This window comes from Eublepharis macularius, chromosome 4 (assembly GCF_028583425.1).
Source record: "Eublepharis macularius isolate TG4126 chromosome 4, MPM_Emac_v1.0, whole genome shotgun sequence".
In the NCBI taxonomy this organism is placed as follows: Eukaryota; Metazoa; Chordata; class Lepidosauria; order Squamata; family Eublepharidae; genus Eublepharis; species Eublepharis macularius.
The window spans coordinates 87,869,065-87,886,189 of NC_072793.1; the positions used below are offsets into that span (position 1 = coordinate 87,869,065).

The 17,125-nt window shown below is 41.6% G+C and overlaps 1 protein-coding gene across 2 annotated transcripts in view; it reads left to right on the forward strand.

The window, feature by feature from the left end:
- SGCD (sarcoglycan delta) overlaps positions 1-17,125 on the forward strand; it is a 367,194-nt gene that overhangs the window by 129,481 nt on the left and 220,588 nt on the right. For both annotated transcript variants that reach the window (XM_054975881.1, XM_054975882.1), the window contains exon 3: positions 8,963-9,064. In XM_054975881.1, coding sequence (XP_054831856.1) covers positions 8,963-9,064 — 102 coding nt within the window. The remainder of the gene's footprint in view (positions 1-8,962; positions 9,065-17,125) is intronic.

The following is a 17,125-nucleotide window of genomic DNA, read 5'->3' on the forward strand; positions in this document are numbered from 1 at the left end:
TTACAATTGTAAATATTTCTGTTAATCAGAAGTTGGCAAATCATATGTAGACCTAAGTTGAAAAAATGACACAAACTTATTATCATTACCTATCAATTGATATAAGGTAAAAATCCCTCCCTCTGTTTAGTGCAAGTGTTCCAGTGGTTGCTGCCGAGCCTGGCCCTGATAAGTCCTCGCTTAAATGCCAAAACAGCCCTGGAAAAGACCCTGCCCTTTTATAGACAGAAACCAATGCATGAAGGCTGGCAATACTGTTGCAGTTGCCTAAAAACAGCCTAACGGCATTTGTTTCTTAAACTAAACTCAGAGAAGATGGAGGTGATGTTGGCTGGGATGGCAGAGATTCTGAAGAACATTATGCTTCCCACTGAGATTAGACTTCTCTAATGTACTCTACATAAGTCTCCCCTCAAAGTCAGTTTGGAGACTCCAGCTAGCATAGATTGCCGCAACTCAGTATTATCAGGAGCTAGGCGGAGCATGCTCCATTACTCCCATTCTGCAGTCACTCCATTGCCTACCCCCATTCAAGGGGACTTTTTAATGAGGTAATAGGCCTGTGCTTTAAGAAGTGAGCAAAAGCTGTCTTGGTAAAGGGACAAAGACCATAGACTATACTACTGGGTACTGTCTATAGGTGTTGATATGCTTCTACTTGGAGTTTAATATGTCATGTCAAATTAGTTATGTTTTGTTTCTGCAGCATTTCATAGCTATCTTTGGATTAATTCTTGCTTTCAAGTTGTTTACTGAATGTCCCAGCCATTAATTGTATTGACTTACAATGTGTAATCCACCTTGAGTCTCAGTGAGAATGACAGGTGCTTCCGCTATCATTTTCAGGATAAGGTTACTTCCACCTTTGTTTGTTTTTTAACTTTCAGAATTTTCTGCAAAACTGCCTGTTTTTCTGTTTTATAGAAAGATCTGTCTTGTCTGTTCATGGCTCCAGTCTCTGGATTTAAAAATCCAGAAATTTGACCATGTTAAGAATTAAATATATCAATATGGTTGTAATATATTTGATTTGTTTTCATTTGCCCTTCACCTGGTCAGGATCAGGCACAGAGCAGGTGGCAAAGCCCACTCCCTTCATGCAGCTGGGATCAGGAGCGGAGCAGGTGGCAATGCCCTCCCCCCACCTTCATCCAGCCGGGAGATCTGTTCTTCAGATGTTAGCCTTAATAAAATAGAATACTTTTCTTCTTCCAACTAAAGGTAGATTTTAAGAAAAATTTCAAATTTTTCTTTGTTGACGTTGTTGACATCTCTGTTTTTGTTGCATAAAGTGGCAGGAGGGCTCATAGGCAATCCTGATACATATTTTGTTTGCAATTATAATTTGTCAGATGTTTCATTACATCTTAAAAACATGTAACTAAACAATTTCTGAAGGAAATCAACCATTTGCAGCATCTGCCTGGGACCAGCATCTGACAGTTCATATAATTTGCCACAATGATTTTTTCACATCTAAGTGCCATGAGCTTCAGAGATTATATGCACACATCATTTGAACAGTCCTAGAGCCTGTGAGCCTCTGACAATGCAAGAGGGAAAAATGATGAGGAGTGATAGCTAAGGAGATGAAATCTGAATGGGAAAAGCGAAAGAGCACACATTACTGACTTAGTTTACTGTCTGATCAGTGGAGTGAAAACACTTAGCAGAAATGGCAGGAGCCTCCTGTACATCAGATGGCAGATTGGAATGTTTTTAAGGAAGCTTGCGGAGACAGCTTGAGGGAGCGAGGGCAAGGGCGAGGGCAGAGGCAACAAGACAGAGACCACTGGTGGAATTAAAAAGGCCACAACTTTATTGCTTACAGCTTAAAGTAGCCTTGGTACTGCATGAGGCACAGATCAAGGATCAGCTGATTTGTCTGCCAGTCCATGACCCCCTCAACCCCTCAGACCACTAGCTGAGGAGAGGTACCATGAGATGACAGTAAGTGGAACTCCAGCTGGGTGTACGCCTCTGTGTTGTTCCCCTCTCACTTGGAAGCAAAGATGCCCCAACAGCACCCGAGCTGGGCTTGTCTCTGCCCTGCATTACTCCCAAGATCCCTTAAGGGTACCCCCAGCTATGGGGAAACAGTGCACTTAAGCTAAGTTTCCCCCCAAAGGGATCTGTGTCCAATGCTAAACCACCACAAGAGCCACAAAATGGCTCCTGCTAAAGCTCTCAAAGCTGCAACCACCTGAGCAGCCCATCCTGAATATCCTGTAACCAAAGGATGGTACGTGGCCTCCAGCTGATAAGAAATGTTCAGATGGTAGATAATTTGGCCCCCATTCCCATAATTTGGCCCCCAAGGCTAATACCAGTTCATTGTTTGGCAGCCTGAGGGCTCCAGTCAGTTGGCAACGAGCTTGCCAGCTTGTAATTCTGCTCGTTTCGATGTCTCTTTGTCCCAGCCAATATTGTCTATGAATCATAATTGTCCACTCATTAATCATTAACTCAGGAATAAAGTTATTAAAGCAAAATATGATAAAACGGACTTACAATTTTCTTCACAGGTTCATTGCACGTCACATAGTAGCAATCCAACTTTCTAACATGTATGGTCCCAATTAGCCTTGTTCATGGGCAAGGCTAATTTGTTGGCATCCAACTAAAAGATTACAAAGAAAAAAGAATTATAAAGAAACTAATGTTATAGACGGACATACTTACCTTATTGTAACATTGTGATACTATTTTATGAAAATTCACAATTGAGTGCTAGCACTTTAATATAAGTAATTTTGTGTTAACACCTAGCAGCGTGTGTGGTCTCCCTTGGGAGTTCCTGATAGTGCTGTGGTATTCTCATTGGAGACCTTCCTTTTTTTGTGGTGGAGAGTAGAGATGGGCACGAACAGCAATACGAACAAAAAAAAGCCACGAACAGCGCAATCTGCTGTTTGTGAACAAGCTGTTCGTGAGGCCCCGTTCTAAACGAACAGGTGGTCATTGCAAGCATCGTTCGTTGCTGTTCGTCTTGCTGTTTGTCAAGCCAGACAGTCTGGCACCTGCAATCAATTCCGTTGGCAACTCAGGCAGGGATTGTCTGAACTCTGTCTGAACTCCTGCTGTTGCCCTGGAAACCCCAATCTAAGCCCAATTTAGCTTGATAGGCAGGTCTTCCTTTCAAGTGTGGAGCTCCAAATTTGTTACAAGGGAGCAAAGACCAGGGGGGAGGGGGGCTCCCAGCTCTGGCTTTTGCAGTGGAGAGGAGACAGCCAGCTGCTGTTGGCATTTTGATATAGTGCATTGGAGCTTGAATTTTCTTTGTGTGTGGTGGGTTAGGGATCTACCCCTTCAAGTTCCAGGGCTGCTGCCAGGCTCTGGACCAAGCTATTATTTATTATTGGTACCTTTCCTGCTGCCTGCTCAGGTCAGGTTTCTGGGAGTGGTGTGGTAGGGATCTATCCCTTCAAGTTCCAGGGCTGCTGCCAGGCTCTGGGGCCAAGCTATTATTTATTATTGGTACCTTTTCTGGTTCCTGCTCAGGTCAGGTTTCTGGGAGTGGTGTAGTAGGGATCTTGATTTGGATGATGGCTGGAGAAGAGCCTGCTGGCCCCCATGAACAGCCAACCACGAACATGTTTGTGAATAGGGCCATGTTCGTGGTTGTTCATGAGTCCCTGTTCGTGGATGGCAATGAACAACCAACATCATGTTCGGGTTTTTTTTTCTGTTCATGCCCATCTCTAGTGGAGAGTACACCTGACATCCACCAGCCTAATGTTTGAATGTGCGATGGTGGAAAATCCAGATCCACAGCTTCTGTGGGTCCCCTGATCCAGAAGGAGTGGGCCCTGAACTCACTAGTGGGAAAGCCCACCACACTGAGGGCAGACCAGAGTATGCTGATGGATTAGAAGCGGATGAGGGGGGAGCTATTAGACTGGAGCAGCAGGGGCACCCTGCCAGCTGGCTGGGCCTCAAGGTAAGCTGACAGCTCCTGTAAAGGGTACAGAGCCACTTTAGTGGCCCCAAGAAAAAATGCACATAGAAAAGAACATAGAAGCTCCATCAGAATGAAAAAACTGCAGTCTCTGCTGGTTAAGCATTTCTTGGCCTTGAATCACTCATAAATATTTAAGGTTCTGGATTATTGAGAAGATATAGATGCAGAATTCACAATTCCAATGTCTGAAGAAAAAGGAGACGTTCTGGATCTATACACTGAAAACCTTGATGCCTAAAGATTTAAATGAAGAAATAGGCTGGCTGCATATGTAAATGATGTTGTATGATCTTTTGCAGCTCAAAGTATTTCTTTTTGGGAGTTCAGTAGGCTGCCAGAAAATAGGACAAAGTACTTTTCAGCTGATGCAATCAGTGTTTCAAAGGCTGCCCTATACCTTATTGTCACTCATACTATTGCATCATCTTTCCCTCCCCTTTCTGCAGCATATCGCTTAGATGTGTAGGCAGGTTTTTGTTTCATTTCTGTTCTGTCTTTGGTTGGTATCTAGCACTCCATCTTGAATTTTATATTCTTGACCTGGCTATAAGGTAAACTTTCTATATTTCCCTATGTGATTTGGCCTGTTTCTTTTTTTAAAAAAATTAATTGGGATTTAATTTGCTGTATCTCTTTTTGGGAGATTTATGGGCAAAGGAAGGACAACTTCGATTATATATCAATGCCCTAACTTCTTTTCATGCTGCTCTGCATAGAATTTTAAGGAATTCACTCCATGTTATTTTAATTTCATCTCAGCGTAATTTTTTAAAAACATATTTGTTTGATATTGGTTTTTCACTCACTATTCTGATATTAACCATTATATATTTTTGGTTTCCCGCACCCACCCACCCACCCTTTTTTCTCTATATCAGGTTCAGTATGTACTAGATCATGTATGTTTTATTTTTGCATTTTATTTATGGGGTGCTGTTTTAGTATTAATTTAAGTGGCAAATGGTCTGTTATTACATTTTATGTCCTTATGCTGTGCTTGGTTTATTAATGCTGTGTTTTAATTTCTTTTACTTTTTGTTGTTTTTGTAAGCCACCTCAGGCTGATTCCCGGAGAGGTAACATAAAATTTTTCTCAATAAATAAATGTAATGGGAGGATACCCAAAGCTGCTCGACTGATATTACCTATTTTTAAGTGTCTTTCCTTTTGCTGTCCAGAGTAGGGAGTGTGCAGGCACTGGATTTTGAGAGGAATTAGAAATAAAATGGTTTAATAAAAGGATTTTTGAAACTATCATGATAAAATGCAGTAGTAGCAGAAGGAAGCAAAGAAGAAAAATGGTAAATAAAGAAGAAATATATATTTCTTTTCACACATACATTTGTGTTGCTTGGTATTGCTTGATGACTTTTTACTCAATGTTCCTTACCTTGACCTGGCTTGTGAATAACCATCTTTTTGACAAAGGAAGGAGCACTTTCATCATTGGAAGGAATTTCCATTTTATTCCCCTGCAAAGTAGACCTGTTCCCCCACCACCAACCATGCTAACTCCAAGAACAAAATTTCAGGAGAGAGGCTAAGTGAACAGCAGCGCAATGGCAGGAAAGTCCTACTTCTCAAGCTTTATTCCACTCTCAGATCTCTTAGAATTATGTTCAGAATCTTATGAAAGATATAAAAGCTCTTCATGTTTTGTATATTCAACAAATTTACACTTAAATGGAATATTTAGTGCCCCAGTTGTTGAATATGAACAGAACACATGAATATAGCCATAGTAAGAGGCCAAGAGACTAGACAAGCTTGAACAAAGAGACAAGCGGTGCAGTTCTAAGTAGAGTTACACTTGCCCCCCGCCCCCCGTCAGAAGAATGAGACAGACACAAGGCTTGGAGTTAAGGGCTGCTTTATTAAATACAACATAAACTCTAAACTGCGGCAAGGCAAACTAGTGGTACAAGTCAAGCCACGGGGTCACTCCAGGACCTCCACCTTGACCTGTCTGGGTGAGCCCCACTGCTCTGAGCATGAGCCATTTTTGAAATGGTGTCGCCCCAGCCGGCCAGGCAAAGGGTTCCCCGCCTCAAGCTCCTAAAGCCTCATCTGTACAGCATGAAGGAAGGACTTGCACCTGGGGTTCCCTGGAGGCGGTTTGACAGGTGGTGATAGCCCTGAAGCATACCATCCCTCCTGACAGATCCCATTTCCTCACGGATGGGGAATTGCCACGAGGGTGCTCACCAGCCCTCTCCCTATTCCCCAACTTTCTCCTGCCTAGGACAGCCTAACAGGCACCACTCAACCAAATGCCTCAAACCCGTGCTGCAGTACAAGGTAGGCAAAAACCCCCATCCCTGCTTTGCCAATTTGGAGAATGGGAAAAAAATTCCTACCTGGCTCTGAAACAGCAGCCAGCTAATCATGCACTGAAACAGGGTGAGGAGGGTGGGCAGATTGTTTTGTTAGAAAAACTGAAGCCACAGGGGGCGGAGACACCTTCCCAGGCTCTTGTCTCCACCCCCTGGCTGGACCCATATGCCCAGGAGAGGTCTGTCTCCTCCTCCTTCCAGGGGGGCAAACTTTGGCCCCCTGCTGAGCCTCTGTGAGGCAACCAGGAAGGGCCACATTTTACAAGGCCACTGTCCTCAAAGGACTAAGAAGGGTGTAATTCTGCTTAGGATGACAGTGTCAGAGTGCTACATAATGGATTTTAGCACTGGTGACTGTAGCAGTCCTGACCGGGATGTTCCAGGTTAGCCTAGTCTCATCACGTCTCATAAGATAAGCAGGGTCAGCCCAAATTAGTACTTGGAGAGAGGACTGCCTAGGAAGACCCGGAGTTGCTATGCAAAGGCAGGCAATGGCAAACTACTTCTGAATATCTCTTGCCTTGAAAAAAAAAACCTATAGGGTATCCATAAGTCAGCTGTGCCTTGACAGCACTTTATGCACAACTTTATGCATTTGGAATTCAAATTTCTGGCTTCATCCAGGGCTCTAAAACCCAAACCAAAGATTTGTTTCATAGCTAGAAATGTCACTTGGCAATTGTGTGTTTCATTGACGATGTCTTTGTCTTTTGTCTGTACTTCCCACACATATACTTATAGTCAATAATTGCATCTTCACCTAGACTAAAGTGCCTGTTGTAACAGACTATATGAAACATTGAAACGTAGGTGTATTCTGCTTGCCTATTATGAATTTTCATTATTGTTCTGCTTGATAGACTTGTGCATTTCTTTTGTTATTAATTATAGTAATTACAAAAAATGGGCTGTTGGTAATTATAGTAATCAATATGAAAATGAAACAAATTCTAAATAGTTTCTAACAAAAAAACCCACAAGATTTTCATTTGTTTCTGACCTGATATAATATGACCTAATCCCTTTCTCTGCTGTGTTTTTCTAATAAGGACATAAAGCTGTGTTACTTAAAGAGAGGGGGAAAGAGCCTCTGGGTCTTCTAGATTAATTACAGACAGTAACCACTAAGGTCGGACATATGTGAGGTAGCTCAATCCTGAAGCATATGAGGTGGCATTTTGAATCAGAGGAGAGTTGGTTTCACATTCTGGACAGTAACTGTTTGTAGGGAGACAGACATTGTTTGCAAGTTTTCTTGTGCCAAAGTACCATATAATAGTACAGTGTCGTTTGTAATATATTTTTCCTTTCTTGCTTGAATATAGTTTGTTCTCTTTTGTGTGTACTGTGTGTGTGTCTTCTTTCTGAATCATTTTACTGTTTTTACTTGGGGTTTGCTTCCCCTCTTACAACAGTTCATTTGTATACTGCTTTTCTGGATACATTAAAAGGTAAAGTCGTCCCCTGTACAAGCACTGAGTCATTACTGACCCATAGGGGGACATCACATCATGACATGTTCTTGGCAGCAGTAGCATAGTGTGTGTGGGGGGCAGAAGGGTGGCCTCCCCAGGCACAAAATTATTTGGGGGCGCCGGCTGCCAAGGAGAGCCTGTGCCATGTCCGTGGGAGCCAGGAGGCCACCCTTGCCTCCCTGGCTGTCTGCCATTCCAAGGCGGCCAGCTCACTGGGCGCTGAGCTGGGCCTCTGTGCCTGCTGGCCAAGGAACACACCGAGCGGGTAGCAGTGGTGTGGGCGGCTGCAGTGAGCAACTGTGGCGGAAGTTAAGGGGTGGGGGCAAGTGGTCCTGAATTGCAGGAGTACTCCTGGGGGGGGGGGGTGAGCAGCTGCAGTGGAGGTCAAGGGGTGGGGAGGTGAGTGGCCCCAAATCAGGGAAGCACTCACGGGGGCGACTGCACCCTGCATGATGCCATAACTTCCTGGAAGTGATGTTATCGTGCAGAGGCCTGGGAGCATGTGTGTAAACAAACTCCTACGCACAAGTATACTGCTTGATACAAAATAATTTATGAAGAGGAAAAGGTTGCAAAAAAGTTCATTCTGACTCTGGTGAGATGCATTTCAGCATTTCAAAAACATTATATTGCTTTCAAGTGTAGAATTCTGGGAAAATAGTGAAATCTGTTTAACTAAATAGCATATTGTTGAAATTACTTGATTGTGAAAAATCTGGAATGATCACACAATTCTAAATAAAGTTTTTAATTAATTGTGCAGAGAAAGCAGGTTAAATAATTCTGATTACAGTGTGCTTACTTTTTTTAGTGCATACAAATGCAAGATCCATTTTATAGATACCATTGTATGGAAGTTCTGACTCAGGACTTGTCATAAATGGACCATATCAATATAAATGTTGAAGGCTAGACATGTTACAATGAATGGTTTTGTGTTAACATTAAATGCCAGCCTATCATCTCTCTCTCTTTCCCTGTCCCTTAGATGAAAAGCTAAAGGGCATCTTTCATGTGGGGGGGAGGGGTCCTTTAGATTGCTTGAAACACAGAGGATGAGTCAAAAGGATAATACAAGTGATTGCATTGTACAGTGCCTCCCAGTGTTTTACATGTTCTTTTTCAAGAAATACCTTTCTGACTATTAGGTGTCTATAATATCATAGCTAATGCAGAATTTTTGTGTATTTCAGGATGGAATGGGAAACCTGAGGATCACAGAAAAAGGTTTAAAACTAGAAGGAGATTCAGAATTCTTGAAACCTCTCTACGCCAAAGAAATCCGATCCACGACAGTAAGTTTCCAGATACGTTAACAAAAAACCCAATTTCTTTCTGTCTGTTAAAAATGTCTCACTAACTACTATCTCACAATCAACTTATAACTATTCATTCATTTGGCTGTGGTGTGGGAGTGTAATTGGTGAATTAGTTGTATTGGAGAAAGGAGGATTGTTTTGAGACAAATATGCTATTTACAGAGCATCCAAACAGAAGAATTTTCTTGCTGGACAACATCTATCTAGACCAATACTCTGATTGCGGTCATGGCCAGCCATATGTTCTAAGAAACAAATAGGTACAGAGTGATGTTATAGTTATGCTCAATTATTTGGTCTCAGCATCCAGCAATGTATTGCCTTGAATCACTGAGGCTTCATTTATCTTGCCCTCACTTTGATAGACTTAGTAGGGACATAAGGATTTTTTATTAACTCTCCTGTTGCCTACAAGTAAAGAATTCATAACAAACATTAGTTCATCTTTTTTCCGGGTGGGGGGTGGTTTTCAACTAGCAGACATCTTTATATTTTACTGTGTTTTATTGGCCATTGCTATTACTTGGATCCAGAAGATTGAGGAAATCCACAGTCAAAAAGATAATGTGCTTAAAACAATAATCTCTTTACAGTTTAGTTAAAATTTTACCTCACCTTATAGTGTGCCAGTGTTATATATTGTAAAAATAACATGTAGTAATCAAAACCATATACAAGCTTTTAAAAACACTAAATGTGCATAAAGAACACACTAACGGGAAACATATGAAACAGATTTTTTTTCAAAACATACCTAAATATTTGCCTAGAATTAAACATTCTGGAATCTGAGACAAGAAAAAAAAATGAAGTGGAGCCCTATGCAATAAAATATGTAGATCATAATTTTCCGACCTTTAATGCTATGTGAGGCAGCGCACCGTTCTGTTCTTCCTGGTAAAACTGCTAGAGGATAACATCAGACACAGAGGATAAAAACACATTTTTGTGTGTGTGTTCCCACACACTTTTACTTTGTTGAAGTGTTTCAATGGACTGGAAGTATACAATTACTGTTTTTTCAAAAAGAGTAGTCATGGGTGATAAATGATTGTTGAGAATGCAGTGATTTTCTGCACTTTTCTTTCATTTTACCTTGTGCGTTCAATATAGCTGCACTGAGGTACCCAAGTTAAGTTTTAATTCCAAAGTGTTTTATGCTCCCCCTTCCTGTAGAGGTATAGCAGCCATATACAGAAATTCAGCAGTTTACAACGAATGAGCAAATCACCAGTGGTTTGCAGTATACCAAATTTGAGAGTACTAGGAATAATGTAGTCTTGATCTATTTTTAATGCAGTTTTGAATTGCACCCAAAATATAATCATGTCCTTTTGTTCTTAAGAATGTTAAGTTGGTCCATTGCTATTTACCTGTTATCTTCTGGGATATGGACTTTAGACACCTAGCAGGAATTTTGTAATATTTTAATTACTTTATACTCCATGTAATGATTTGCTTGTTTTCTTTTTAATCTTTCCCTCTGGACCTTTAATCCAGCTCCTCCTTACATTAACCTTATACCTCAGGAGGGCTCTGGTCACAACCAATACTCTTTTTATTTCTACTCAAACAGCTTCAGGTGTTCTCTACTTTACCCAGGCTTTTACCTTGATAACACCTTCCCTTTTTAGTTTGTGTCATTTATATATTACTACCTCCCTCAAAAAGTTTTTGCTACCACCACAGGCTTTCATCTTAGACCTCCTTGATTTAGCTGGTAATATAGGAAGGTATTGCTGTGAGATAAAAAGCTGATCATTTTTTTTCCTCAAACAAAAGTAGAATTTATAAGTACATAAGTGTAGTGGTTAGTGGTAAAAGTGTATTTGTTTCAGAATACTTCTTAAACTTAAGAGGTTTCAGAAGGAGTTATGTAGATTTGTTTTTCACACAGATCTTCACTAACATAACAAACTCTCATCTCATCCACACAGACATAGTTTCACTCAGGCCTTTCCACACAGTTTGCCTGACCTAGATAGAATAATCTCTCTTAGATAAACACAGACTGACCCAGGTGGATGCACAGTTTGCCTGACTTAGACAGATTTAAGCTCTCGGGCCTCCACACGGTTCACTTTATTTAGACATAATCTTTACTCTGAGATACCACTGACTGAAAATCTTTTGTTTAGTACTGACTAAAAATTGCAGTCACTCTACCTCCAGGGTATAGCTACAATCCAATCAGAGCAGACTGTATTCCTAGGGGTATACAAAATGAAACACCCGAGTCAAAAATATACCCAGAAATTATTGTTTCGGCTCATTACCTTGCTTGTCAGGAACAGTAACACAAATTCAAAATACTTGTAGTAACGAGACTCCCACCTTAAATTTTTTTTTTTAATTCAAGTTCTGTTGCTTACCAGTCATGCAATATGAGCACATTTTTTTTCTGTTTTGATTTCCTGGAAACGGCATTTCTCCCTTCCAATCAAACTAGGGTTGCCAGGTCCCTCTCACCTCCTGCTGGGTGAGGGCTCGCCAGTGGGGCTCGCCCAGACAGGTCAAGGCAGAGGTAGGGAGAGCTGGCACTTACCTGGTACTGTCCACGAGGGTCCTCATCATGTGCGCACTTTGCACATGCACACTCTGGGGCTGTTGCAGTGACATCACTTCTGGAAGTGATGCCACTGCGACAGCGCAAGAACACTCCCACAGCTGGCGTGACGATGTCACTTCCAGAAGTGACGCTGCATGTTCCTGAGGTGCCTGCCAGTGGACTGTCTAAATCAAACCCTTGCAGGGGAGGAGAAAAGAGCACTCCCAGCCAATCCAAATTGCAGAGAGCTACCATTCTCTTTCTCCCCTCCTTCCTTGTGGGCTGGAGATTTCCCCCCCCTTTTTTTCCCCTTCCTCATTCAATTCAAACTTTTGCAGCCTTGAGCCTCTTGCTTACACAAGTTTTAATTGAGGTTGCTGAGCTGATCTATGCTTTGCACTTGCTGATAAATGTTTTGCAGAAGCTGAGGTATGCTTTGGAGAAAGTTGATTCATTGCAGACAGCTGGTCACTTACCAACCACTCTGAAGTTTGCAAATTACTTTATTGCACTTGATTAGGACTACAACTGATCAGATCTTTGCAAAGCATATCTTCTATGGTCTTAATCTTCCTCTGTCCCTTTCCCTCTCTGTGCTTTTCCCACTTCCAGTCTATCCCCCTTCCAATCAGATCATTTCTAGGGAGAAGCAAAGCGCACTCTCAGCCAATCCCAAGCTGCCATTCTCCTTCTGCCCTTCCCCCTCCTTGTGGGCTGGTGAGAGAGTCTTTTTCTTGTAAAAGTAATGTGTGGCTGTGCAGAGAAGGACCTACTTTGGGTGTCTGTAAAATTAACCTCCATTATTCAATCTACTTGAGATTTAGTGGGTATTTAGTTTAGACAGAGAACTTTATTCTGTGCAAATTTGGTGCCATCATCTTTATAAACAGCTGCCCCACATCCTTGAAGAGATTTCCCTTTGAAAATAATGGTCCTAAAGAGGGGGGGACATGGATTTTACTCCCAAACTGGTAATATCCTATGCAGAAATAACCATTAAGGATAAACATTTCCCTCCCCAAGTCCAGATGAGAAATTATAACGAAAATCTTCTCAGTGCACATTCCTGTTATTTACCCATCCTGCCCTCCCTCCTTTTTTCCTCAGAGGCCTGCATGTAAACCCACAGTAAAAATATTTTTAAAACTCACATTAGGAAGAAGAAATAAAATCCAAATTAAATACATTACATGAAAAACATTTCACCCGCACCATTTCTCCTCAATGGGGACACAAAGCAGCTTACCTAATTCACCTCTCCTCCATATTATCCTTACAACAGCTCTGAGGTAGGTTAGACTGAGAGTGTGACTGGCTCAAGTATGTGACTGGCTCAAGGCAGAGCAGGATTAGAACATGGATCTCCAAGATCTTAGTGTGGCACTCTAATCACTACAACACATTGAGTATACACTAAACCCGCCCTCATTTAACTGCTCCATAAAAATGGACATAGCCAGTGTTCCCGCTAATGTGAGCACATGAGCAATTGCTCACAGATTCTGACTCCTCCGCTCACAGATTCTCAGCTGTAGCTCACAGGTATTAACTCTCAGTCAGCACCAGCAGGCGGGCCCAGTAGGGATGGAGCCTTGTCCTGCTTCTCTCCTTCCTTCCTGGCTGTGGCTGGCTTAGTCCTCAGGGCGGAGCCAGAGAGCAACTCCAGTTGCCGCCAGCTTTCTAGCAGGGGAGCAGAGCTGAGCAATGGGGCCCAGCCTGACCCTGCTGGGATCTTCTCAGCCCCAGAGAGCAGAGGAGAGGAGGTGGCACCTCTGCCGCTGCCATGGTGAAGGTGTTGTTTAACTTGGCCTTGGTGCAATGGGGGGCCAGAAAGAAGAAGGATGAGGAGGGGAAGGAGGGCTAGGCCAGATGCTCATCATGCCTGCTGACAGCCAGATGAGGAGGAGAAGACCATTGCAGTGCTGAAGGAGGCTGGTTGGACTTTACCATTGATGAGGCCTCCTTTTCAAAGGCTCTTCCAAAGTGGCTTTTATAGCCTGAAATGCAGACTCGGCCAAGAATTAGATCTGGCTGCCCTGTCTCTGTAAGCCGAGGATCTCCATTTAAAATGAAATCAATGGACATAGACCAGAGTAACTCTGCATAGGATCACACTGTTGGGGGTTTATTTTAGCACAGCCGCTTTGGGGCTGGCTCCCGCTTGGCTGTCTTGTTTTCTTTTTTTTTAAAGCCGCATTCTTCTTTGCAGGATCACAGAATCACAGCCCTTCTTTGCCCCCCACCCCAAATCTGGATCTGAAGCTAAAGTGAGCCTCCAAGGGCAGCTGTGCCTGACTTGCCTTCTCTCCTGCAGCAGAAGCTGAGGGAAGGCCTCCTTGTTCACAGAGGAGTCTGTAGGTGCAGAATTAAACAGGAAACCTGGAAGATTTTGCAAGGTTTGAGTCCAGTGGCACCTTAGAGACCAACAAGATTTTCAGGATATGAGCTTTCCAGAGTCAAAGCTCTCCAGATATGAAGAAAAAGGGAACTAGTTCTCAAAAGCTTACACCCTGAAAATCTTGTTGATCTCTAAGGTACTACTGGACTCCAATTCTGCTGTTCTACTGCAGACCAAGACCACTACCAAACTGAAACTTTTTTGGTGCCACAAAGTTTACTCTTTCATTCTGTCCAAAACCAGTGGTTACTGGGCAATTCCAGGGGTTTAAGTTTTGATCTTGTTCTTGTTAACTGGCTTGCAACCTACTGATGGGCCCAGTTTTATTGTATCCTAATGATGATAGATCGAAGCATCCTGGAAATGTTTCCTCCTGTCATCATGACTTCTTAAAGATTATGTTGTTTTCTGTTTGTGAGCCACCTGAAACAGCTCTCTGTACAGGTGGTAAATAAATATTCTAAAGAAAAATCAAAAGTTTGCAATTCTGTATTTGCATGTCCTATCCCTCTGAGCTGCAACATTGTGCAGATCTTGTTTATTTGCCCGAGAAAACTGGCAAATGGACTTCAGGCTATTGAAGTTGCATGCACAATGTTACTAAGGTGCCAGGTTTGCCATTCCTCAGCTTCTGTCTAAAATGAAAGGGGTAGATGAGCCACATTTTTTTTGTATGACATGGAGAGATACTGCATTTATGTATTTTGTAATTGTCTAAAGTACAATTGTTCCAAATGTTGTATCCTGTCAGATTTCCAGGTGCTTGTATAGCGTAATGGCTAACTGCCTGAGCTAAGAAATCCAAGTGTCAGAATTGCACCTGAACCACAAGAAAGCCAGTCAGCATGAATGTGAAACAAAAGTCCAGTTGTGCCTTAAAGACTAATTTTTATTTCAGTATGAGCTTTTGTGAGTCACTGCTCACTTCTTCAGATGAGGAAATCAAACTTAGAATCCTTCTTGTGGGACAGGTTGAGTGGGGTGGGGATTAACATCAAGAATGAATTCTGTCATGAGTCTTTGAAGTGCAGATTCATTATGTGGAAAAAGAACATGTGAGAATGATTTTCAGGTTGATTTCCATACATATCTGAAGAAGTCAGCATTGACTCACAAAAGCTAATCTTGAAATAAATGTGCCAGTCTTTAAGGTGCCACTGGAAGTCTGCTTTATTTTGCAGCAATGAACTAACACAGCTACCCTTTGGCAATCAGCATGAACATATCCATTTTTAGACAGAGTATACTCTGATTTTTGTGGCTCTTTCACCTAATGAGACTAGATGGTTTTGGACAATTTTTAATTGTTAATTTGTTTTGATTGTTTTTATTGTTAATTTGTTTTTATCGTTAATTTGTTTTGATTGTAATCAAAATGTATTTACATGGTTTTAGTTTTTGGATTCTACAGAGGCTAGAAAGCAATGAGTTTAGACTGGAGTAACTTTTTACAGGATTATACTGTAAATCTCTCCACCTACCTGCTGCAATCTTGTTGGAATAGAGAAGGCTAACATGTGCCCAGGGTGGGATGCAGACCCTAACACATGTTCTCAGATATATTTATATTTGTATATCAAACAGTTAGGAAGGAGAAGCATGATTAAATTTACCTGCAGAGTAATTTAGTTTGATATTTAGAATCCATGTTTAAACGACTGCTTGAATTGTTGCTTCTAAGTGAGAAACAATACAAATTAAAGTAGTTTGTAGTTTATGTATGTATGTTTTGTATGTTTGTAGACTGAATTTTTTTTTTTTTTAAAAGGCAACAACAATGAAAGTTGTTGTTTTGGCTCACAAAGTAGATTTTTAGCTCATAACACTGCACAGCTTAGAGGGAACATTGGACATAGCAACCTAACTTTGCAACTTGCATACATGCAGCTAATATTTAAATAGTCTTGTGGTTGAATTATATATGCACAGATATAAAAGATATACACTGCTGCAACTGAGCTTTGGTTATGTTACACCAACAGGTGCTTTCTTGCTCCTACCCAATTTTTCAGAGCAAGAATGAGACAGACCAAGGGCTTACTTCAAAGGAAATGTATTCAGATATTGCAACATTGGATACACGAGCTTAAAGCGAGCTTCTGTGTGTACCGTTGAAACAGAGGATTACAAGCAGTTTTAAAGGCAGGTTACATCACAAAAGAAAGCATCTGCAAGACAGTTACTAATTGGTCATTACATACATCTGATCTGTTCCATATGTTATCATTGGCTAATATCCAGTTCTCAGACTTATTCTCGCGACAGTGCATTTAGCATCCCAAACCCATCCCCTTACTATCAGTTATTTATTTCCCTTATATAGTCACTCCACACCTTAGTCCAGTCTCCATAAGCCACAAGCAGGACAGCATGTACATTATTGGAAGGGGAAGGAGAGCTACCCTTCCTCCTTACCTCTTTCTCAAGGGTGGATGGGCCTTTGGGATACTCTTACCTCTCCGTCCCCTAGGCAACTGGGAGAAAAAGAGAGAAAAGAGGAAAGCCAGGGTTCCTCTTTCTTGGCCTGCTGTCCACAATTTCAGTTGTGGCTAAGCTGTTTCCAGTAACTGGACATGGGAGGGGGGGCATTACAAAAGTTACATTGTACTGTTAGTTAAATTCTAGAATGTGGCTATGATGAATATAGAGATACATGTGTATATAAAAATATTAATTCAGCAGTTATATCCAATGCAAGGCTTGTAGGACAAATCCATCCAGTTATGAAGTATGTCAGTTATGATCTCCTTGTAAGCACACCATAGTATGGTTGGAATTTACCTGTTACAGCAACCTTACTGAAGCTAACCAAGTCCAGATCTAATCAGTGTTTGAACAGGAGAAGTCTTGGGAGTGCTATATATACTGCCTTAAGTTCCATGATGGAAGAAAAATGTGATAGAAATGTAATAAACAAATAATGTAATAGGATATTTTTCTGGTATGTAGATAACTGTGAAGACAGAAATGCCTATGTAGATGTTATGATGATGATTCTTCATTTTGTTCTGTTCTCCCCATCTCATCTTCTCGCAACTGGTTTCTGTGCCTTCAAACTTTTTAGTCTGACAATGTGTATGCCACTTCTAGC